General features: G+C 44.5%; 1 protein-coding gene across 11 annotated transcripts in view; it reads left to right on the top strand.

Moving 5' to 3' along the window:
- The window catches only part of PRUNE2 (prune homolog 2 with BCH domain), a 289,573-nt gene that overhangs the window by 162,718 nt on the left and 103,085 nt on the right, over window positions 1-23,770 (top strand). For all 11 annotated transcript variants that reach the window (XR_012220026.1, XR_012220025.1, XM_073543795.1 and 8 more), the window contains one exon: window positions 13,630-13,830. Coding sequence is in view for 9 of the 11 variants with exons in the window: in XM_073543795.1 (XP_073399896.1) it covers window positions 13,630-13,830 (201 nt within the window). In the remaining 2 variants the exon portion in view is untranslated. The remainder of the gene's footprint in view (window positions 1-13,629; window positions 13,831-23,770) is intronic.

Raw genomic sequence — 23,770 nt, 5'->3', positions numbered from 1 at the left:
GGGAAATCTTGAAAAATGAAATTCTCAAAGCACAGTTGTTAACAATTCCGAAAAGAGGGAAGAATAGGAAGCATTTAAGGAAACCAGGATGGATGAACACAGAACTTAAGCACATGCTAAAAAGGAAGCAAAAAATGTTTATAAAATGGAAAGAAGGAGGCATATCTAAAGAAGAATATAATGCTGTCTGCAGAACCTGCAAGGCACAAATCAGATTATCTAAAGCTGAAAATGAATTGAGGCTTGCAAGAGATGTCAAAAGCAATAATAAAGGATTTTGGGGATATGTCAAAAGTAAAAGAAAAGTCAAAGATGCTATAGGATTTTTACAGGATGAAAATGATGAAATGGTAAGACAGGATGTTGAGAAGGCTGAACTTTTAAATTCCTATTTTGCATCTGTTTTCTCTCAGAAAGGAAATGTAACATCAACTGTTATTCACTGTCCTATTAAGGGAATAGAAGAATCCAGGATATCTATAAACAGAAAGATAGTGAGGAAACACTTAGCTAACCTAAATGTATTCAAGTCTCCAGGTCCAGATGAATTACACCCCAGAATACTGAAGGAGATAGCAGAAGAAATTTTTGAACCCCTCTCCATAATCTTTGAAAATTCTTGGAGAACAGGAGAAGTGCCAGAAGACTGGAGAAGAGCAAATGTTGTTCCTATCTTCAAAAAGGGGAAGAAGGTGGACCCAGGCAGCTATAGGCCGGTGAGTCTGACTTCTATACCAGGAAAGATCTTTGAACAAATTATTAAACAACATGTATGTCAATACCTGGATAAGAATGAAGTGATCAAACAGAGTCAGCATGGGTTTGTAACTAATAAGTCATGTCAGACTAATTTAATTTCCTTCTATGATGGTATTACTGATTGGGTGGATCAAGGAAATGCTGTAGATATAGTATATCTTGACTTCAGCAAAGCATTTGACAAAGTCTCTCATACAATCCTTATTGAAAAAATGACTAAGTATGGAATGGACAAGGCAACTGTTAGGTGGATTCATAACTGGCTTAGTGATCGGACCCAAAGAGTGGTCGTAAATGGCTGCACATCCAGTTGGAAGAATGTCTCAAGTGGGGTACCACAGGGCTCTGTCCTGGGCCCTGTATTGTTCAACATCTTTATCAATGATTTAGATGAAGGAATTGAGGGTAAACTGATTAAATTTGCTGATGACACAAAGCTAGGAGGGATAGCTAATACTAGAGAAGAGAGAGAGAGGATTCAAAAAGATTTAAATAAACTGGAGAAGTGGGCAGCAACTAACAGAATGGTTTTTAACAGGGAGAAATGCAAAGTACTACATCTGGGCAATAAAAATGAAAAAAGCATATATAGAATGGGAGGAATAGGGCTAAGTGACAGCACATGTGAAAAAGACTTGGGTATACTAATAGATCACAGACTGAATATGAGTCAACAGTGTGATGCAGCAGCAAAAAAGGCAAATGCAATTCTAGGATGTATTAACAGAAGCATACAGTCTAGATCACGTGAAGTAATTATTTCCCTCTACTCCTCTTTGGTCAGACCTCATCTGGAATATTGTGTCCAATTTTGGGCACCACATTTTAAAAAAGACATCAACAAACTGGAGCAAGTTCAGAAAAGAGCGACCAGAATGGTGACCGGTCTGCAAACCCTGTCTTATGAGGAAAGGTTGCAGGATTTGGGAATGTTTAGTTTGCAAAAGAGAAGACTGAGAGGAGACTTAATAGCTGTCTACAAATATCTAAAGGGCTGTCACATTGTAGAAGGATCAACTTTATTCTCATTTGCACAAGGAAAGACTAGAAGCAATGGGATGAAGCTGAATGGGAGGAGACACAGATTAGATATTAGAAAAAACTTTTTGACAGTTAGAGTGATCAATGAGTGGAACAGGCTGCCACGAGAAGTGGTGAGTTCTCCTTCAATGGAAGTCTTCAAACAGAGGCTGGACAGACATCTAACTGGGATGATTTAGCGAATCCTGCTTTGAGCAGGGGGTTGGACCAGATGGCCCAGGAGGTCCCTTCCAACTCTACGATTCTATGATTCTATGATTCTATGATTCTATGAGCACCTTGAGGGGTGCAGTTTTTAGAATGGTGTCACTTTCGGGTATCTTTGTATCATATAGACCCCTAAAAGTGACTTCAAATGTGATGTGGTCCCTAAAAAAATGGTGTTGTAAAAATGAGAAATTGCTTGTCAACTTTTAACTCTTATAACTTCCTAACAAAAAAAAATTTGGTTCCAAACTTGTGCTGATGTCAAGTAGAGACTTGGGAATGTTACTTATTAAGTATTTTGTGTGACATATCTTCGTGATTTAAGGGCATAAAAATTCACTTGGAAAATAAAAAAAAATTTAAAATTTTGCCAAATTTCCATTTTTTTTCACAAATAAATGCAAGTCATATCAAATAAATTTTACCACTATCATGAAGTACAATATGTCATGAGAAAACAGTCTCAGAATTACCAGGATCCATTGAAATTGTTCCAGAGTTATTACCTCATAAAGGGACGGTGGTTAAAATTGAAAAATTGGCCTAGTCATTAACATTCAAACCACACTCGGGGGTAAAGGGGTTAAGCAGATTGATGTGGTACACTTGGTATGGCTTTCTTTTCCCTGGCTGGTGGACCTTGTAATTGATGTAACTCAGCTTTTCAACCACCTCGTATGGCCCTTGCGACTTGGCAAGAATTTACTTTCAACCTTGGGGATCAACACCAACACTCGGTCTCCAGGGCTAAACTGTCTCAGCCTCGCCAATCTATTGTAGACTCTTGGCTGGGCCTCTTGTGCTTTAAGGAGGCTCTTCACGATTGGCATTACCCTTGTGATCCTGTCCTGCATCAGGGCCACATACTTTATGATACTTCAATGAGGTGTAACCTCTGCTTCCCAGGTCTCCTTAGCAATATCCAGATGTCCCTGAGGGTCTCGTCCATATAACAACTCGAATGGTGAGAACCCCATAGAGGCTTGTGTAACTTCCCTAATAGAGAACAGCAAGTACTGGAGTAGGCAATCCCAGTCTCGGCCATTATTTTCCATGACCTTCTTAAGCATGGATTTTAAGGTCTTACTGAACCTCTCCACCAGGCCGTTTGTCTGTGGATGGTACACCGACGTACTGAGTTGTGTAATCTGGAGAGCCCTATATTACTCTCTCATTAGAGGTTTCTCTCATCAGGATCTCCTTTTTCATGCCCGTCTGGGAGAAAATATAAAATATGCTTCTGGCAATGGTACTGCCTCCGGGGTTCTACATTGCATAGTCCACGACCACTAGGATATATTGGTGCTCTCAGGAGGTCTTAACTAAGGGTCTGACAAGGTCCATGGGAATCTGGTGAAATGGAACCTCTATAATGGGTAACGGCACCAGGGGATTGCGTAAGTGGGAAATAGAAGCAGTTAGCCGGATCCGGCGCTTCCGGCTTTTTCGCCGGAGACAAAAAACGTTACAGTAGCCGTTTTTTCCAGACGCCGGAATGAGACAAGTTGCCGGATCCGGCAAAAAACGGATGAAACGCAATGCCATCCGGCACGATCCGGCGCTAATGCAAGTCAATGGAGAAAAACTGGATCCGGCATTGCATTTTGCCGGATCCGGTTTTACAAAAAAAAGCCGGATCGCGCCTGAAGGCAAAAAACTGATGTGTGAAAGAGGCCTTAGTGACCCAATATAGCAGATCCTCATATATTGCAAAATATAGAAACCTGGTGTCAGCCTCTGGTTCTTGGGCTGCCCCATTTATCACAGTAACATTGTCTCATTCCCCTTTTAATGTAAGGTCCTCTATGTCACGATCTATGCTGGATTGTGACAGATAAAAGCACTTGTAACCTTTTTTTCCCTTTACGCTGGTTGCTTAAAGTTAGTTTTTGCCCCCGGTGGCCATTAGGGTCATTACACAGTGGTGTATTTTGTTCTAGTTTGCCCCCGCTGGTGGTTAGCGTTATTACACGGGAATCACTAACAGGTGTGATTGCTCTGGCTTAACTATATAGGAGTGTCTTGTTCTCTCACACACTGTTGGTGATATTGGTCTTTTCAACCATCCTTGGTGGAGGAAGGAGCTAGAGAGAATTCCTTACAGCTCAGTCAGAGTCCTGGTGTGGAAGGAGCCACAGAGAGGAGTTCCTTGCAGCTCTGACAAAGCTTGGTAAAGCAGCAGCTATTCAGGAGGAAAGCTGTATTCTGGTGCTGGACTGGGAGCAAGAGCTGGGAGCAAGAGCGACAGAGCAAAGCTAAGTGGTGTTATCCCTGTTTGTACCTTTCCTTTTGTGTGTTTCAGTGCAGTGGTGGGATTAGTTTCTGCACCGTCCATTTCACTAGAAAGGGCTAGGTGCAGGGTGAGCTAGGGTTTTTAGGTATCCTGCTCGGCGCCAGGTGCGGAACCTGCATAGGGACTGCCAGGAGTGTAGAGACACTGACTCGGGAGTGCAGAAGGTCTCCACATCCCCGTTCCCTATCGCAGGGCCCTCCATTGTATCGGTTTCCCTGGTTTTCCCTTTATTATTTAAATTCGCCCTGCTGGAGGCGGTGTATCCAGATACACGTGTAATTCTGAAATTCGCCTGCTGGAGGCGGTGTATCCGGCTGCACGTTATATTATTTAAATTCTCCATACTGGAGGCGGTGTATCCAGGGTCACCTGTGTCAGAGAAATTCGCCCTGCTGGAGACGGTGTGTCCAGTCACATGTAACCATCACGCTCTATTTGCGCAATCCCAAAATTTCCCCCAAAACCCCCTAACTCAGGAACCTCAGCTTCATTGGTCATCGTCTCATCCTCTTCACCAGCAAGGACACACAGGGGGAGCTCATCCACCTCCAACTGCGTTGGGGATTCTTCATGGTTGAACTCCTATCTGAGTAACTTGGCGCCCCGTCTTTCACCATAAATCCCAGAAAAAACTAAAGTTCTGCCCTATTATTACTGGGTGTAGCAAGTCTTTAGCTACTCTGACCTCTTAAGACTCAGTGCCACAGTTTGTTTTTATAGACGCTCTAGCAACGGGAATATCAAAAAATGGATGAAACAAAACCTCCAACAGACTGAGTATAATCCAAAATAATATTTATTTATTAAAAAGATTAAATCACACAATTTAAAATAGTGAGGTAACGTTTCAACCTGATCACGGTTCTTTACCAAACCTCACTTAGGCAAAAGTAAGGATGGCTAAGATGAGCCAGGAGTGAACCAAAGCAGAGTGAATAGAAGTCCCAGCTGGGCCTTAAAGTATTTGCAGGGCATGTGCCGTCTGTGGTTTGGTAAAGATCCGTGATCGGGTCGAAACGTTACCTCATTATCTCGTCATGCCTTTCTGTGGTGAATTTAATAAATGTTTTCACTTGCATTCAAGAAGATCATTATTTTGAGTGCGGCTGTTTTCCTTGTATGATTATTTTCTGGACTTGATCCAGGTTCAGCCAGCACCTCACCTACCAGACAGAGTGCGCGTCATTTCTTAAATTTGCACAATTTAAAATAGTTCACTGATTGCCAAAATACAGGGACCGAGGTCTTAAAAATTACATAGACAATATAAATAGAGAAACATTGGGCCACATAAAACAGAGTACACCAAGATACTCAAAAATTATACATACTATAATAAACATACAAATACATCACATTGACCAATTTGATCAAATGTGAAAAAATGTATAAAAAATATGTATATAAAGAATATATTATATATAATATTACAACACTACTTATTCAAATTAATAAAGTGCAAAAAGTGAAGTATGTCATATTCACCAATTTGGTCATATGTGAGAAATATACATTATATAATATTACAAACACCTTTGTTTAAATCAATAAAGTGCATAATGCAAAGGAACAATAAATATGGATATATAGACCAAATAATGTGGCGCAATAAATTGAGTCCAAATAAGGGCTATAAGAAACCTATCAAATCATCAAAACTGCCGACCTTATCATTAAACAGATCCCAAAGGTATCTGGAGCCACAGTATTAAGGACAACTGCATAAACTGGGCAAATGAGACAAGATTAAAGCACTTACTGGATTCAATTTGTGGATGACCTCGGTAACCCCCGTCGCCCCAACGCACATTTTGTTGATCTTCCTCAGGAGGCGTGTGTTGGGGGAGGGAATCATCCAGCTTTTTATATCCCCAGTGTGATGGATCACATAAGGATGGGCGTGCATCAAGGATGCAGTCACCTGACCACAAATGTGACTCACATCCTGTTCATATTACGCATGTGTGAATCCAAAATAGTAGAGTCAATGCAAGTGGGCATGTGTATGAAATACAATGAAGTGCTCGTATGTGTGCAGGAGGTACCGATAATACGGCGCATGCATGATTGTCCCGGCACTGAAGAAAGGTGCTTCCGGTTCGCGGTAAGTGGAACGCATGCCATGGGAGCCATCATGGAGACGGTGCATGCGCCCTGCGCTCCCGATTGCCTCTTTTCCAGAAGCACAAATGTTGGGCAAAACAGCGCACTAAGGACCTAATGAATCATAAAGTGAAAATAAATAATGAATGAATAAAATAACTGCTGAATGAATATATTGCTGAATGATTCCCTCCCCTTTAGTTATATAAGTCCTTAACTTGTTTTTTTGGCACTTTATTGTTTAAAATTGCTCTAGCAACAGGGTAGTTCTTGGTGTGCCCGTGAATACAGCAGACGCCCACAATTTTTACGGGGATCAACTGGTGAGGGAGTATGGCCCTTACCAGGGTCACCAAACTACCCGAGTCCAAGAGTCTTGACACCAGTACTCTAATTATTTTCTCATATGAGCCTATGACCCACCAGTCACCTGGCTCCATAGAGATGTTCGGAGAAGCCAGGTTGTGACCCTTTGTCAACTGGCCTTGTACCTCAATGGACTGTCTGCTTCCTAAACTTTTGGTCACCTATTCTTTGTGTGCCACAGGTGGGGTAGTCGGCCCTAGAAGCTCTGAAGTCACAGCTCTTATCCCAGCGAATCAGCGTAAGGTTGAGACTGTAATTTTGCACCATCTTCGCTATTGTACTTAGACTGTTCTATGTGTTACTAGCCTGTTTTGTGGTTCAATAAAGTATAGCCACACTATTTTACCCTCACCATGTGTTGCCTGAGTAGTTGTTAGGAGTCAGATTTCTGCGGTTAATATGCAGGAATCCAGACCCTCACATTCTGCAGTCTCCTGCTCATTATCTACTGCAGAGGAGATTGCAGAAGAGATTACCTTGCAGCAGATCTCTCCAGAGGCTAAGTTCTTCCATCTGCCTTCTGAGCATGCTCATGAGACTGTCTCCCATTGGAGATCGGGAGTCATGTGCTCAGGTCCCGCTCCAGATCTCATTGGTCCATCTTGGAGGTCTGGAAGCTTCCGGAAGGTCCCGGCTGCTATAAAAAGCGCGCATGGCCGTTCCGCCATGCGCTAGTATAGTCATACTTGCTGCTGTGTGTTTGCTGATGGATGCATGATCTGGTGAATGACTCATTTGAAACCCCTACCCTTTGATATTACAACTGTTTGAGGGATTGAGTTACTACCAGTACCAGCGCCAGCGCGCTATTGTTCCATTACCACAGCTGCTAGCGTCCGACATCGTGCTTGCGCCATAGCGGTGTCATCCAGTGGCAGTATCCACGCTGCGCTGCTTTAGCAGCCCTTTGAGCATTCACGGCTGCGACGCTATATTCTCTGATAACAACGGTAGGTCTAGAAGGATTTAGTACCGCCATCTTAGACTACTCCTGTGACCTTTTACCGTCCTGTGTGTATTCTACCTGAAGCCTGTGTCACAAACAGGTTCAGTGTTTTGTGTTTTTTGTTACGGTACCTCTGGGTGTGAACAGAGCCCGTCCTGCACACTCCGGGTGAAGTTTAACCCGTGTGCATAATCGCCATATTGTCTCTGCCACCATCTAGCAGCAGTTATATCACCTACTGCACGGTGGACCCCGAGCGGCGAACGCACTTTATTTATATTTTTATTTAGTGTGTTCCGCCGTTCCTAACATTATACTAGCGCCAGGGTCTGGCTAGTGATGGCAGAACAGCAGCAACTCCTGCAGTGTATTCGGCAGCTCAAGGGCCGGTTGGCCTCTCATGAGAGAGCTCTCTCTGCTGCACAATCCACTGAAGCTGCTGTAAAGGCACTTGCTGACGCGGTTTCTCGTATGTCCATGTCCTCCCTTGCGCCAACAGTTACCCACCTCCCGTTGCCCGATAAATTTTCTGGTGATGGTGCCTCCTGTAGGGGTTTCATCAGCCAGTGCTCCATTCAGCTGGAGTTACTGGCTGCACGATTCCCTACTGAACGGGCCAAGGTGGGGTTTATTGTTTCCCTGCTGTCGGACAAAGCGTTGGAGTGGGCTACGCCACTATGGGAGCGTGGTGACCCAAGGTCCGGATGGCTGCTTACTTTGTAACAGCTATTTAGCAGGTCTTCCTCGGTCCACGGGTCACACATGATACCTCTCTTCAGCTTCTAGCTTTGACTCAGGGTGCTCTCTCGGTTAGTCAGTATGCCGTCCGTTTTCGGACACTGGCTTCCGAGTTGAAGTGGTCCGATAAGGCTCTCATCCCTGTGTTTTGGAGCGGTTTAGTGGAGCATATTAAAGATGCTCTCTCTACCAGAGAGATTCCTGCCAGTTTGGAAGAGCTGATTGCTATTTCCACCCGCATCGACCTCCGTTTTTCGGAGCGCGGTATGGAGCGTGCTCAATCCAAACGGAAGGTTACTCCGGCTCCCAATTTTTTTGAGCCTCTGGAGCAGCCCAAGCCAGAGGTTCTACCCCCAGAGCCCATGGAGGTGTCTCGCGCCATACTTGAGACACATCTGGCACAAGATTCCATTTACGGTTGTCACCGTCTACACGTTGACAGCGCCCCACAATGGTCAGATTCTGTGCCGCCCGGCGAGACCTTTGTTCCTCCTCGCCTTCAGCCTAAGCTTCTCGCGTGGGCACACGCATCCAATGCGGATGGTCACTGTGGCTACATGCAGACCACGAAACTCCAGGCTGGGTCGTATTGGTGGCCGCACAGGGTTCGGGACATTAAAAAGTATATTCGGGCATGCGCCACATGTGCTCGGGATAGCCTCTTTAAACAGAGAGTGGCGACGCCTGCCAACTCACGGCGGCGTTCCACTTTAACTCCTGCTCCCATCGTCTCCCGTGTGTCCCTTCTTAAATCTGGCGATCTTGCCACCCCTGATGCCTTCCGTGTGTCCCGGTTTTCTGTGTCACCTACCGGGACACCAGACTTGCCTACGGACAGGTCTGAGGCCCATGCCACTGATGGGCGTAGGTTGGTAGGTCGGAAGGCTCAGGGAGGGGGGCCCTAGGGGGGGATAATGTTAGGAGTCAGATTTCTGCAGTTAATATGCAGGAATCCAGACCCTCACATTCTGCAGTCTCCTGCTCATTATCTACTGCAGAGGAGATTGCAGAAGAGATTGCCTTGCAACAGATCTCTCCAGAGGCTAAGTTCTTCCATATGCCTTCTGAGCATGCTCATGAGACTGTCTCCCATTGGAGATCGGGAGTCATATGCTCAGGTCCCGCTCCAGATCTCATTGGTCCATCTCGGAGGTCTGGAAGCTTCCGGAAGGTCCCGGCTGCTATAAAAAGCATGCATGGCCATTCCGCCATGCGCTAGTATAATCATACTTGCTGCTGTGTGTTTTGTTGATGAATGCATGATCTAGTGAGTGACTCATTTGAAACCCCTACCCTTTGATATTACGACTGTGTGAGGGATTGAGTTACTACCAGTACCAGCGCCAGCGCGCTATTGTTCCATTACCACAGCTGCTAGCGTCCGACATCGCGCTTGCAAAATAGCGGTGTCATCCAGTGGCAGTATCCACGCCGTGCTGCTTTAGCAGCCCTTTGAGCATTTGCGGCTGCAACGCTATATTCTCTGATAACAACGGTAGGTCTAGAAGGATTTAGTACCGCCATCTTGGACTACTCTTGTGACCTTTTACCGTCCTGTGTGTATTCTACCTGAAGTGTTATGAGCTCATTTTCTCCTTCACCTTTGATGTCCGATGAACTCCCTCTGCTGGTGAAAGGAGGTAGTGAAATTGATTTGGATGTGAAAAGCCTGTCATCTGAACAGGTGGAGTGTGATTGGATATCCGGAATCTCTGAGTGGATATAAGGCCGCCGACGCCCTGCTGGGTTGCTGGTGATCCTCTCTGTTCTGAGCTCTGGCCTCCAGTTTAGTCCTGTCTACTAAAGCTAAGTTTTTGCTCTGCTATTGTTCCATGAGATTTTGTCTGGTTTACTTAGTGTTTGTGTTCAGCCAGCCCTGGTTGGGACTGGCTGAACTCCGTTTTTGTCTCTGATCAGTTGATCTCTTTGCTCTGTTTTCAGAATATACCTGAGTGCTGATATAGTGATTTTGAAGTCTAGTGACTTCAGGGCCTTTTCTTTCAGACGTGTTGGACATTATTTTTGGCAGGGTTTTTGCGTGATTGCAGACAGTTGCTTTTCTTTCCTGTCCTATCTAGTTAGTGAGGGCCCCATTGTTTGCTCAGCCTGTCTTTCTGTCTGTATTTGTGTTTTCATCTGTTTTCACCGTCAATACATGTTGCGGGCTGTCTATTGCTTTGGGGTCTGCTCTGGGGCAGTTTAGATTTCCCCTTTCTTTCTTTAGGTTTATTTAGTTCTCCGGCTGTGAACGAGGTGTCTAGGACCACCGTAGGAACACCCCATGGCTACTGTTAGTTGTTGTGAATAGGATCAGGGGTCTGCAATCCGCTAGCTACCAACCTCTCCGGTTTTCTGGACTTAGCTTGTATTTTTGTTTTTTCCTCCTCCAGTGACTCATTCATAACACTGAAGCCTGTGTCACAAACAGGTTCAGTGTTTTGTGTTTTTTGTTACGATACCTCTGGGTGTGAACAGAGCCCGTCCTGCACACTCCGGGTGAAGTTTAACCCGTGTGCATAATCGCCATATTGTGTCTGCCACCATCTAGCAGCGGTTATATCACCTACTGCACGGTGGACCCCGAGCGGCGAACGCACTTTATTTATATTTTTATTTAGTGCGTTCCGCCGTTCCTAACAGTAGTATTATGCCTACAGTAAAAGGAGAGCGGGTATTCGGTGGGATGATCTCTCGTCCATGCGGTTTCGGCTAGCGGTCTTGAGCACCCGCTGACCCCCATGTCTCCACACTATGTATGTATGCATGTATGGGAAGAAAAGCATTTGTAAACTCAAGTACATACCCTAAACTGTCTTTTATTAAAAGATTAACTTTATCTACATGACTGAAGAAAAGGAAATGGCATAACTCAGGATTAGTACAAGATAAGAAATGTGTTTGCAAAGTTGCTTAGCTACAAATATAAATTTAGACTCTGAAATGTCAAATGTTCAAAAGTGAAGTTTTCCTTTAAATCTTATCAGTTAAAAAATGTTTTAGTAGAAGCGTAAATTGAATGTATGCAACAAAAGCCTTCACATTGTTCAATAGTATAGCTAATCCCTAGGAAATATTGTTGTACCCTTTTGGCTGATAACTTTCAAAAAATGAGATGCATTTGCTGTGTTTTAAGTTGTTTATGGTCCATGCTTTTTGCTGTAAAACGCAACTAAAAAAATTTTAAAAAAAATCATCTGTGTTGTGTCCCTACCTTTCATGTGGGCTCGCACACTGAGCCTCCATCTTTCCCTAATTTAATCCACTGTCATGTGCCTCTAATAGCCGCGGGTGGAGTGGAGCTCTGCGCACAGCTGTTAGCCTGTTAAATCCCGCTGACAATCTCTGATGGCTGCATTTAACACATGCTAACAAGGGAATATGTCATTCCATCCCTCGTGACATGATTTCGGGGCGCTGATGGGTTGATATGATAGCCTTGGGTCTTCTGAAAACCCCCATGCCTGTCATTATGATCCTCCTGTGAAAACCAGCCTGTGGCTGATGTTCATATGAGATCGTGATTTTAGCTACGCGTAGCAGTGCTGATGCACTGCTATGTTTAGCACAAGCAATCAGATGATGGCATCTTCAAGTGTCCTAAGGGGACTACTAAATAAAGTGGGAAAAAGTTTTTTAAAAAATTAAAAAACACAGTTAAAAATAAAACATTTTGAAAAAATACACATATTTGGCACCGATACATTCATAAAAGTCTTTTCTATCAAAATACAAAATAAATTAATCTGACCGGTAATTGGGATAACGAGAAAATAAAATAAACCCACCAGAATTACGTTTTTGGATCCTGGGTCAATTTAGTGAATTCAGTTATCCCATATGAACGTACGTTGTATCAGACCAGAGGATGCCCAGATAAATTCGAAAAGATTTGGGAGAGGTGGAATTCCTCTCACCTCACTCTGTAGAGTGGAGATGTCATGTAATAAATAGCTAATTTGGTGAAAGTAGGCTGCGGAGTAGTTTTAGTTTTTGTTCTTGTAGAAATAGTCATGGTTTAGAAGTTAGCTAGATTTCATCGCTAGAATAACAACACAAGGTCATTGTGATTTAATAGGCATTATGCTTTATTTTATTTGCATATAACTGGTGTGTACATTTTACTTTACTTTTTAATGTGATAGGAAACATGCATATCTTGTATTATGCTTAACGTCATGTACCAATATGTTTATTGTGCACTTGTCTATGGTTTATGGTTCAATATATGAATTTAAAAAAAAAAGAATTACGTTTTTGGCCACTGCAGCACTACAATAAAATGCAAAGAAAGGTCAGCAAAATATCGTATCTACGCCAAAGTGGTATCAGTAAAATCATCTGCTCATGGCGTAAAAAACAATTTTTACAAAAAATGTTTTACAATTTTTTTTCACCACTTAAATAAGAAACAAATGCTATACATGTGTGCTATCTACATACTGACCTGGAAAATCATATTGCCAGGTCAGGTTTAACATAAGTGAACGAGGTGTAATAAAAAAGAAAAAAACATTTTAAAATTTCATTTTTTTTTGCAACTTCAACACACTTGGAATTTATTTCCCATTTTCCAGTACAGTATGTGGTAAAATCAAAGGTGTCGTTCCAAAGTACAACTCGTCCCGCACAAAACAAGCCCTTACACTGCCATATTGAACGAAAAATTAAAAAAAAGGTATGGCTCATGGAAGACGGGGAGAAAAAAAATGAAAACGAAAAAGCGGAACAGTGCCATGTCATGAAGGAGTTAAACGATGTACTGATTACTATTTAGCATGAATTTAAAAATGTGATTGACTAATTCTGAACACAACCACATCCTCAATTCTAAGACTATGTTCACACTTTTGAAACTACCTTATTTTAGTTTTGTTATTGTTATTTTCTCCTCAAAATGATTTTAGTTTGTTTCTCAATGGATTTGTAGAGATGATAAGTAACATTAAAGGTGGAAAATGTTTCTTCTTGGTATGATTTTAAAAAAAAAAAAAAAACTTGGCATTTTAACAGGGGTATGTAGACATTTTATTTTACATCTACTGTAAGATAAAAAGCTTGAAAGTTACATTATCAATCACAAGAGGAATGTATTTAGTACATATAGTACTTATGACATTGTATGGTTATGGTTATCTAGTATAATATCAAGAACTTGTCATTTTTTATATTTTTTTAGAACCTCCAAATTCATTGGATCTGAATGGATCTCATGCCAGGAAAATAAAGTTGACAGCTCCGAACATTAACCTTTCCCTGGACCACAGTGAGGGGTCTATTCTTTCTGATGACAATCTTGATACTCCAGATGAACTTGATATTAACGTAGACGATCTTGATACTCCAGATGAAGCAGATTCATTTGACTATACTGGAAACGGTAAGACCACAGTCTTGATATGCCTAACTTCCCCAACTTTTACCAATTTCTGGAAAACGTATGGTCCACAACAACATTGAAGGTACTAGAGGCAACCTTATAGTTAAAAATTGATGTTTGTGTTTATATAAAATCTACCAAAAGTTTCTACTATCACTATTATAGTAATTTATTATTGTGAAATCAGCTTGACAGTTATAGTAATTTATTATTGTGAAATCAGACAGGACAGTTTCACTAGTATTACAACATCTGAAGGTGAGGGTGGAGACAACTTCTGTGGAAAACAAAGAGATATGAGCAATGAGAAAGATATGAGGAACAACTAAAGGTTTTATGTAACAATAAATCCAATTATATTTATGAAATTCTACACAATGGATTAAGATTGAAGTGATTAATCTCTGCTATGTATAAATATATGATGACTAGATTGTCAAGGGGATTTTGATTATTTCCTAACCATAGAATAGTCAATATATGATGTACACCTAACGTTACTAACCTAAATTACACCAATATTGGGCTCGAATACTAAACCACTTAAAGATAATATTGTGCTTTTACATATGCAGGTCGTAGGGAAATCGAGATGGAAACTTCTCCACCTGGGGAATCAAAACTGTTTTAATACCATTTTGGACCCTTACATACAGTACAATTAATACTGTGATCTATTTCATGTAAAATATTTTTTAGGCCTATAGGGGCCACCAGCACAGTTGCCCTCTTTTGTCTGTGTTTGCCCCTCCTATGGACCCTAATAAAATTCAATATATATGTGGGCTAGGCAAAGGGGATTTGGGTCATTAACCTTTTCTCACCAGCCAATTTTTTTTTTTTTCACTTTCATTTATTTTTTCCTTGTTTTCATTTTTTTTTTGAGTTTTGTTTTTGTTATTCGCTGGTCGGTAAAAATGACTTGAAAAAATGATTCTCCCAGTCAGTATTAATACAATTATACCAAACATATAGGTTTTTTTAGTGTTAATAAAAAGTGGAAACCCCTAAAAAAAATATTGGCTTATGTCACCATTTTTCGAGACCAGTAACATTTTCATTTTTCAGTCAATGAAGCTTTCCTATGATTTGGTTTTTTTTGTGGGGAAAACTGACCTTATGGGATAGTGTTAGGCTTACTAGGTGATGTGGTCCAGGTAGGCACATGGGCCACGGGCATTGGTTTAGTAGCTAGGTGGGGCACGCGGGATATGGATAGCTGAGGGACAGAAAACCGTAATCAGTTAAGGGCCCGTTACACTAAGCCATATCACCAGCAATATCGCTATAACATCACTGGTTTTGTAACGCAGCAGCGATATTGCTAGCGATATCGCTATGTGTGATACTTACCTCCGACCGGCTCCCCCGCTGGTTATCGCTGATCACTCGAGAACGTCCTGGACCGTTTCTCGTTGTCTGCTTCCTGCTGGGCTTCCTGCTGTGGCGACGAGCGACGCGGGCGGGAGGACGTCTTCATCGCCTCGTCTGACAGGTAAGTAGCGACCGCCGACCGCTGCTATGTCGCTGGTGAGATCTGCCTGTTTGGCAGCTCACTAGCAACCACTTAGAGATGCACCAGCGATCCTGACCGGGTCATATCGTTCTCGGGATCGCTAGTGCATTGCTAAGTGTAACGGTACCCTTAGATGCAGCATAGGAAACCACAGGCAGGTGTTGGACATCATGAAACCACAGACAGGCAAGTGAAGGATGTCATTAAACCGCAGGCAAACAGGTGGACTGCAGGAAAAGCTGAGTAGCAAGCCAAGGTCAAGCAACACAGAAGTCTTAATACAATACTAAGACACAAGGTGTGTCTCAGTGAGCCTTGTATAGGCCTGGGCTGATGCTCACATGTGCATATGCCAGGCGATCTGAAAAGCCTGACTTGGAGCACTGCAGAGTTTAGCGGAACAGGATGCAAAGCACGGATCCGGAATGTGTGCATTACCATTACCCCCTCTTAGGGCCCCTCTCAAAGGAGTCCGTAACCATAGAGGCAAGAATACACCCAGGCTCAGTCACATCTTGCAAGAAGAAGATTGACTCCAGTGAGTGCTCCGTGACCAGAGCATGAAGCCATAGCCATGGAAGTCCCAAAATCATGAGTACATCAGAGAGTGGCAAAACTAAAAAAAAAAAAATGTCCCCCACTTGTATGCCGCAATCTGGAGAATTACCTTCACTGTCCAGAATTGGATATGACCACCTGAAATTGTAAAGCCATTAGCGGAGGTTAATTTTTAGCATTTTGGCCAGAGAGTAGTCCATACATTTCTCAGCTGCTCCAGAATGAATAAGTACTTGTCCCGAGAACACTGAGCAACTGTAAGGAACAGTGATAGGTAGGAGAAATGTATTTTTACTGGAGGAAATAGTTAATCCTAGAGCGATATCTTTTTCTTCGCCTAGGGTAGAAGATTCCATCTGTTTGGTCTTCAGTTTGGAACAGTTGAAGTGATAATGATCCCATTCACCACAATACAGAGTACATGTGAAAGTTGATAGGATCTTTCAGATGGGGTTAATCTGCTCTGGCCGATTTCCATAGGTTCCGATGTGGCCAGAGTAGAAGGGGATGTTACAGACACTCATAGAGGAGAGATACAAGAATCCAGGGTTTTCTCCCTCAACCACGCAACCACTTTTCAAAATATAAATCCATGTGAGTAGCAAGGGGAATTCAAGTGAAGATGGCAAGTCTCTACCTGCAAGTTCAACCTTTACATGACTTTATAGGCCATCATAGAAGACGACCAGGAGCGTGTCATTGTTCCATGTCAACTCGGCAGAGTGCAGAACTACAGTAGATGGAAAATTGTCCCACCGAGTGAGTCCCTTTTCTGAAATTTCAGTATAGAATCAGCGGTGGATTGAACAAGACCTGGTTCATTTCAGTTTCTGAAACTAGGATCCGAAATATGTCTATGTCGGGAAGGGGTTAAAATGGTCATCAAATATACACATATACCGCTGAATTATTTGACAGCTGTTATATGGATTATTAATGTCTACTGGCCATCTTTTCAATCTGTAACTTTTCATATTTACATGCTGGCATAGAGGAACAAATAACATGAGAACTTTATGAATGGTGCCAGCTTTATTAATCTGCCAAGAAATTATCTCAGTGATTTAATCTCCCCAGTATGTTCTGTCTTGCCTGCCACATAATGTGCTTTTCGCAGTGTAAATGTCTACATTTAGATTTAAGACATTTTTCATGATTCAGCCATTGTGGACAAAAATATAGTATATATCCAAGAGATGGTGCTAATATTCTTTATTAATGGATGTATTGCTTCCTGTAGATGATGCATATAAGTTGCTTATTAGTTACATTCAAGAAGAACTACCTAGAGGTAGGGAAAAAATAGAAGCAGTGATGAGTGTACCTATGAATTACCATGGATAAGTAAAAAGGTTTTAACCACTCTAGTGTTGGGTCCTTTGTACAATCAGATTCTGGAGTTACAGCAGTTCTCTTGTTTGTTTTCTTAGATTCACCACTTCGTTAGAAAGAGAGAGAGATCATCCTGTATTGGATCTTGGCACAAGGGAGAAGGAAAATACTCCCAATGAGATCTTGGCCAAGGGCGGTGGAAATATTCCTGTCAGGAACACCGCACTGCACCTGCTCACTGAGCCAGTACGTGTGTCCTGAGTACAAAACTGTGCACAAAGATATCTGTGGAATGGGGCAGCAGTGGTGACGATACATGCTCCAGGCTCACAGGACCTGAAGCATGTGACTGCTGAGGGCGTGGTCTAAACTCCAGAGAGCTAGGAGCTGAGGAAAACTCCTAGAAAGGTAACTACAGGACAATGTTACCAAGGGGCATAGACAGAGACAGAAACCAGATCAAGCCAGGGTCAAAGCACAAAATAGCACGACAGTACCAAAGGGTTAGGCAGAATGGATAGTCAGGACGTAGCAATAGATCAGAAAACCAGAACGGGCAATAGACGGTACAATAGGGACAAACTGTAATGGAGTAACGATAGCCAAGCCAGGAGGTCAGAACCGGAAAAGACAATAATACCAAAACAAGAGACGGAGTACAGAGTGAGGGGACAGACCGGGTCATACACGGGAAGCAAACAAGCAATGCAGTGCACACGCACACCAGGGGGGTCAGACACACAATCAGAACAACAGTATAGCTGACAGAGAACCCTGGTAAAGAGTGAGTATAAATACCTCCTCCCAGATCCAGAAAGAGGCCACGTACACTTAACCCTGTGAGTGCAGGGCAAGAACACTGTCCAAACCATGACAGTACCCCCCTCTTAACAGCGCACCCACCGTGAGTCAACAACGCACCCTACTTCATACTCCAATTGTCCCTCTATCAGCACTGGCAGAGCATTGGATGAGGAATCCTCTCTCATAGTCCCCACAGGCTTTAACAGGGACCTGTGGAAGACATCAGAAATTTTAAAGGAGGTGGGCAGCTGCAGTCGGTAGGTTAACAACCTCCACAGCTTTGTATGGGCCAGTAAACTTGGGGCCCAGCTTTATAGATGGTATCTTAAGCTTGATATTGCGGGTGGATAGCCACACCTTCTCCCCTACTGCAAATGCTGGACCTGACCCCCTCCTCCTGTCAGCAAACCGCTTATAGTTTTCCTGGGCCTTGGAAATATTCCTCTGAACCTCCCTCCAAAGAATTCTAAGACGTTGTGTCGTATCCTCAGCACCAGGACAACCTGAATCCATGAGGGAAAACTCTCCAAAATGTGGATTAAACCCATAGTTGATCTGCAAGGGAGATTTCCCAGTGGATTGGCTCACACGACCATTGAACGCAAACTCTGCCATGGGCAATACCTCACACCAGTCCTCCTGCCTGGAAGAGGCCAAGCATCTCAGAGTCTGCTCCAATGATTGGTTCGTGCGCTCAGTCTGTCCATTAGACTCTGGGTGATAGGCAGAGGAGAAGGACAACGAAATCCCCAGCTTTTTGCAAAAAGCCCTCCAGAACCTGGCCACAAACTGTACCCCTCTGACTGACACCACATTCATAGGTACTCCATGCAACTGAATTATATGCTGAATAAATAAACGGGCCAGGGTTTCAGCAGATGGTAACGCGGGGAGAGGTACAAATTGGGCTTGTTTTGAAAACCTATCCACCACCACCCATATCACCAAGTTGCCCCTGGAAGGAGGAAGATTTGTGATAAAATCAATGGACAAATGTGTCCATGGTCTATCCGGAATTGGCAAAGGCACCAACTCCCCGGCCGGCCGGACCTGAGAACTTTTAGAACGAGCGCACACCCCACATGCAGTCACACACTTTTTAATATCTGTTACCATAGAGGGCCAGCAGAAACCCCTCGCAATTGCCCCCCGGGTAGCTGCAATCCCAGGATGAGCACTCAACATAGAATCGTGAAATTCCTGCATAAGTCCGAGACGAAAACATTCCGGTACAAACAATTTACTAGGGGGTTTACCACCCGGAGCCCGAGCCTGGGCTTCCAAAATCCCTCTCTGTAACTCAGATGAGATTTCGGCCACCACTACTCCTGGCTGAAGAATGGAGGAGGGAGGTTCTGGAGGGGACACCGAATCAAAGTTTCGGGATAAGGCATCAGCCTTGATGTTTTTAGATCCCCGGGCGGAATGTGATGGTAAACTGAAATCGAGGGGAAAAAAAGCGCCCACCGAGCCTGTCTGGGGGTCAATCGCTTGGCAGACTCGATATAAGCCAAATTTTTGTGATCAGTGATGACTGTAATGGGATGAGCGGCCCCCTCCAGGAAATGCCTCCATTCTTCAAAAGCCAACTTTACCGCCAATAACTCTCTATTGCCGACATCGTAATTTCTCTCGGCAGAGGAAAATTTTTTAGAGAAGAAGGCGCAAGGTCTCAGATTAGTAAGGGTAGGAGGGCCCTGAGACAATACTGCCCCCACCCCTACTTCCGAGGCGTCGACCTCCACGACAAAAGGTCTTGATGGGTCGGGTTGTACCAATACAGGGGCTGAAGAAAAGCATTTTTTTAATGTCATGAAATAATTTTTTGTAGCTACAGACCAATTTTTTACATCAGCTCCCATGAGAGTGAGGTCCATTAGAGGCTTTATCACCTGTGAGAAGCCCTTAATAAATTTCCTATAGAAGTTGGCAAAGCCCAAAAATCGCTGCAACCCTTTCAAGTCATGAGGCTGCACCCAATCCATAACAGCCTGGACCTTCTTAGGATCCATGCAGAACCCCTCCCCTGACACAATCAAACCCAGAAAGGATAATTCTTGCATGAAAAATGAACATTTTTCCAACTTGGCATACAAATGATTGTCCCTCAGTCTCATGAGAACCATCCGCAAATGGTGCAAGTGAGATTGACAGTGAGACAGAGTACACCAAAATGTCATCCAAATAGATAACCACAAAATGACCAATCAAATCAGAGAAAATTACATTAATAAAATTCTGAAATACAGCAGGAGCGTTGGTGAGACCAAAGGGAATAACCAAGTTTTCGAACAGCCCTTCAGTCGTCAGGAATGTTGTTTTCCATTCGTCCCCTTCCCGGACTCTTATAAGGTTATATCCCCCACGTAAATCCAATTTAGAGAACCACTTGGCCCCGGTGAGTTGGTTACATAGATCAGGAATTAGGGGGAGAGGGTATGTATTTTTCACAGTAATTTTGTTTAATTCCCCAAAGTCGAGGCACGGCCGCAAACCACCATCTTTTTTCTTAACAAAAAGAAGCCCACTGCCACAAGTGAAACCAAAGGTCTAATGTGCCCTTTGCGGAGACTCTCGGTAATGTACTCCTTCATGGCTAGACGTTCAGGCCCGGACAAATTGAACAGGCGAGCCTTGGGTAACTTGGCTCCAGGGACTAGATTAATGGCACAATCAAAGGGTCTACGTGGTGGTAGCGCCTCAGTCTCACTTTCGGAAAATACGCCTTCAAAATCTTTCAGGCACTCCGGAATACCTTCCAGACCGACAGACGATACTGACACAGATTTTACTGAGGTGACAAGAGTTGTCAAGTTAAAACATAGACTGCTAGCCATACAACCCCACTGAATGACCTCCCCCATGACCCAGTCAATCATAGGATTGTGGCGTTGAAGCCAAGGCATACCCAGTACCAATCCAGCCTGCAGATTATTTAGATCAAAACACCTTAATTTTTCCACGTGAGTGGAACCCACTTTCAGAGAAAAGGTATCAGTCATGAAACAAATTCCCTCCCGGGTGATAGCAGAAGAATCAATTGCCACAATTGTAACAGGATCTTTTAGCCTGACTGTCCCTATCTTATGAAAAGTCACAACTTTGGCATCGTGTTACGATCGCGGACGCAGCGTGGCTTACAGCCAACGTTCCCATGTCGTCGAGCTATAACGACGACGGGGTATGCGTCCCAGGCGGTCATGGAATGTGGACCCACTGGACCACAGGGGGGACCCGGACCTACCCGGACTAGGGAAGGGTAGCGACCGGGGTCTGTGGCAGCTGAGTTTCTGGACAAGATGGCCATAAGCAGGACTAAAAGACACCGCACAACTTCAGGTATGAAGAAAAAAATAAAGTTTACTGAAATAAGGCAAAAACATAGAAACACCAGGTTCCAGAATATGCACATCATAAAGGAAACCCTTCTCAGGTTGACAGGCGAAGCAGGAGGTCATCATGGGTTGACGCGGTCCAGGGTTGTCTGGCATGGGCTTACCAGGGGGGACCGCATGGGCGGGTGGTCATGCAGCGCAGCGGATCCACGCATGTACGGCAACGGGCGTAGCACAGGCACAGCAGGAGAATGTCAGACGCCGACCACAGGCGGACTTCAGATTATGGCAGAGGTCATCACGGGTAAGACCCCAGGGATCCGTCAGGACAACAGAACAGGACTCGGATAGCGCAGGTCCAAGAGTGGTGGCACTACAGCATCGGGCATAGGCTGGTCAGATCCAGGACTCACAGGTGGGACCGTCACCAGGGAGCAGAGCTGGAAACTCCCGGAAACCATGGAGGAGGATTCCATCCAGGAAGGAGAATGGGACCGGCTTAAGAGCACAACTTGGATCACCAGAACCACGGACTGGATATCTGGATGCAGGTTGGACATCAGAACTCAGAGAGACATCTGGACTCAGGTCGGACATCAGGAACACGGAGTGGACATCAGGAACACGGAGTGGACATCAGGAACATGGAGTGGACATCGGGGCACCAGGTGGACATCAGGAAGACATCAGACATCAGGACATCTGGTGGACATCAGGTAGACATCTGGACTCTGGGTGGACATCAGGTGGACATCAGGACATCTGGATGCCAGGTGGACATCAGAACACCGGGTCGGACATCGGGGCACCGGGTGGACATCAGGAAGGACATCAGGACATCTGGTGGACATCAGGTAGACATCAGGACATCAGGTAGACACCAGGACATCTGGATGCCAGGCGGACATCAGAACATCAGGTGGACATCTGGAAGGGGTCGTCAGACACCGGACATCAGGCCGTGGACGGCAGGCTCCAGATGAGAGACCACGGTCATCAGGCTCCGGACATCTGGAAGCGACCTAGAAAGGAACCCAAGCGGTCTGGTGCAAACCCTGCCGGGTTGGACAGGAGCCGGCAGGGAATTGCACCGAATCTCCAGCTGAGTACTGAGTAGCAGAAGCTCAGCGGACACGCTGGACTCCTACTTCCTAGATGAACCCAGGTTAGATCACGGAAAGTCAGGTAACAAAGAGTCTCAGTCACTGGGCACAGGGTTCAAGGCACGGAAGGACCTCAGGAACATCACACAGTGAGCACAGTTCAAACAGGGTCAGGTAAAGGAGCAGATCCAGGAAACAGCACATAACATACACGAGGCCTGGATATGCAGCCTCCAGGAAGGGCAATCTGGGTATTACTGCCCCCAGAGCAGGCAGAGAAACAAGACACAATTCAGACAGGCCTGGATATGCAGCCTCCAGGAAAGGCAATCTGGGTATTATGCCCCCAGAGCAGGCCAAGATACAAGACACAGAGGGATAAAGAGCAACAGCTCCCCCAGAACTGAACAGAATCAGAGCAGGAGCAGAACACTGACTCACATGGCAAGGTTCAGGAACTCAATGCGACGCTCTGGCAACGCCCCAAAGGGGAGGGACCTTTATATAGGAACTGCCACACAGCCATAGGCTGGGGCAGCAATTGTAGTACACACCCTCTCCTGATAAAAGGAAGGGAGGTGTGGCCACGCGTGCCCTAAGCAAGGCAGAACATAATCAGCAATGCAAAGGACACCTGGCAGAAGCTGAAGCCTGAACACGCGTGGTAAGACACGCAATGTGTAGCAGACCTATTAACCCATGGGTGGCTGCCAGGGACCGCACACACGGGTGGTCATGCAGCGCAGAGGAACCACGCACGCATGTACGGCTATGCGGCGGTGCCAGACACTGGGCAGCATCCACACAGATAACTGACAACAGCATTCCAGCACATTAGAGGGAAAAAGAGCGAAGGGTTAAAGCAGAGATGCAGAGTAATGCCGTGAATCAAGGTCCAAACACAGCGGCGTTACACATCGATCAGATTAATAGAAGAACCACAGTCAACAAAGGCAGTAGTCACAACCGGACCGCCTGCAAGTTCTAGTTCCACCAGAAGCAGAATTTTAGTAAGCGAGGAAAAAGGTACCTGGCAGTCTGGGCAACCTCCTCAATTGTTACCCAGACTCAGTCGTTTTCCTGACGGCGTCACTGAAGAAGGGCAAGAAGGACAGTTCCTTCTCCAATGTCCAGAGAATCCACAGTAAAAGCACAGTTGGTTGTTTCTACGGCGTCTCCTCTCTTTTTCCTTCAAGGATGTGGCACCAACCTCCATGGGCTCGGGACTAGATGCAGAGTCTCTCAGGTTGGAGAATAAAGGGGTCTCCTGCAGCATGACCCCTCTTGCCCGC

Source organism: Dendrobates tinctorius, unplaced genomic scaffold (assembly GCF_039654945.1).
Source record: "Dendrobates tinctorius isolate UK_male_01 unplaced genomic scaffold, ASM3965494v1 ptg000134l, whole genome shotgun sequence".
Lineage (NCBI taxonomy): Eukaryota > Metazoa > Chordata > Amphibia > Anura > Dendrobatidae > Dendrobates > Dendrobates tinctorius.
Note: the sequence above shows the minus strand (reverse complement) of the source record. Positions and strands in the feature narration are given on the sequence as shown.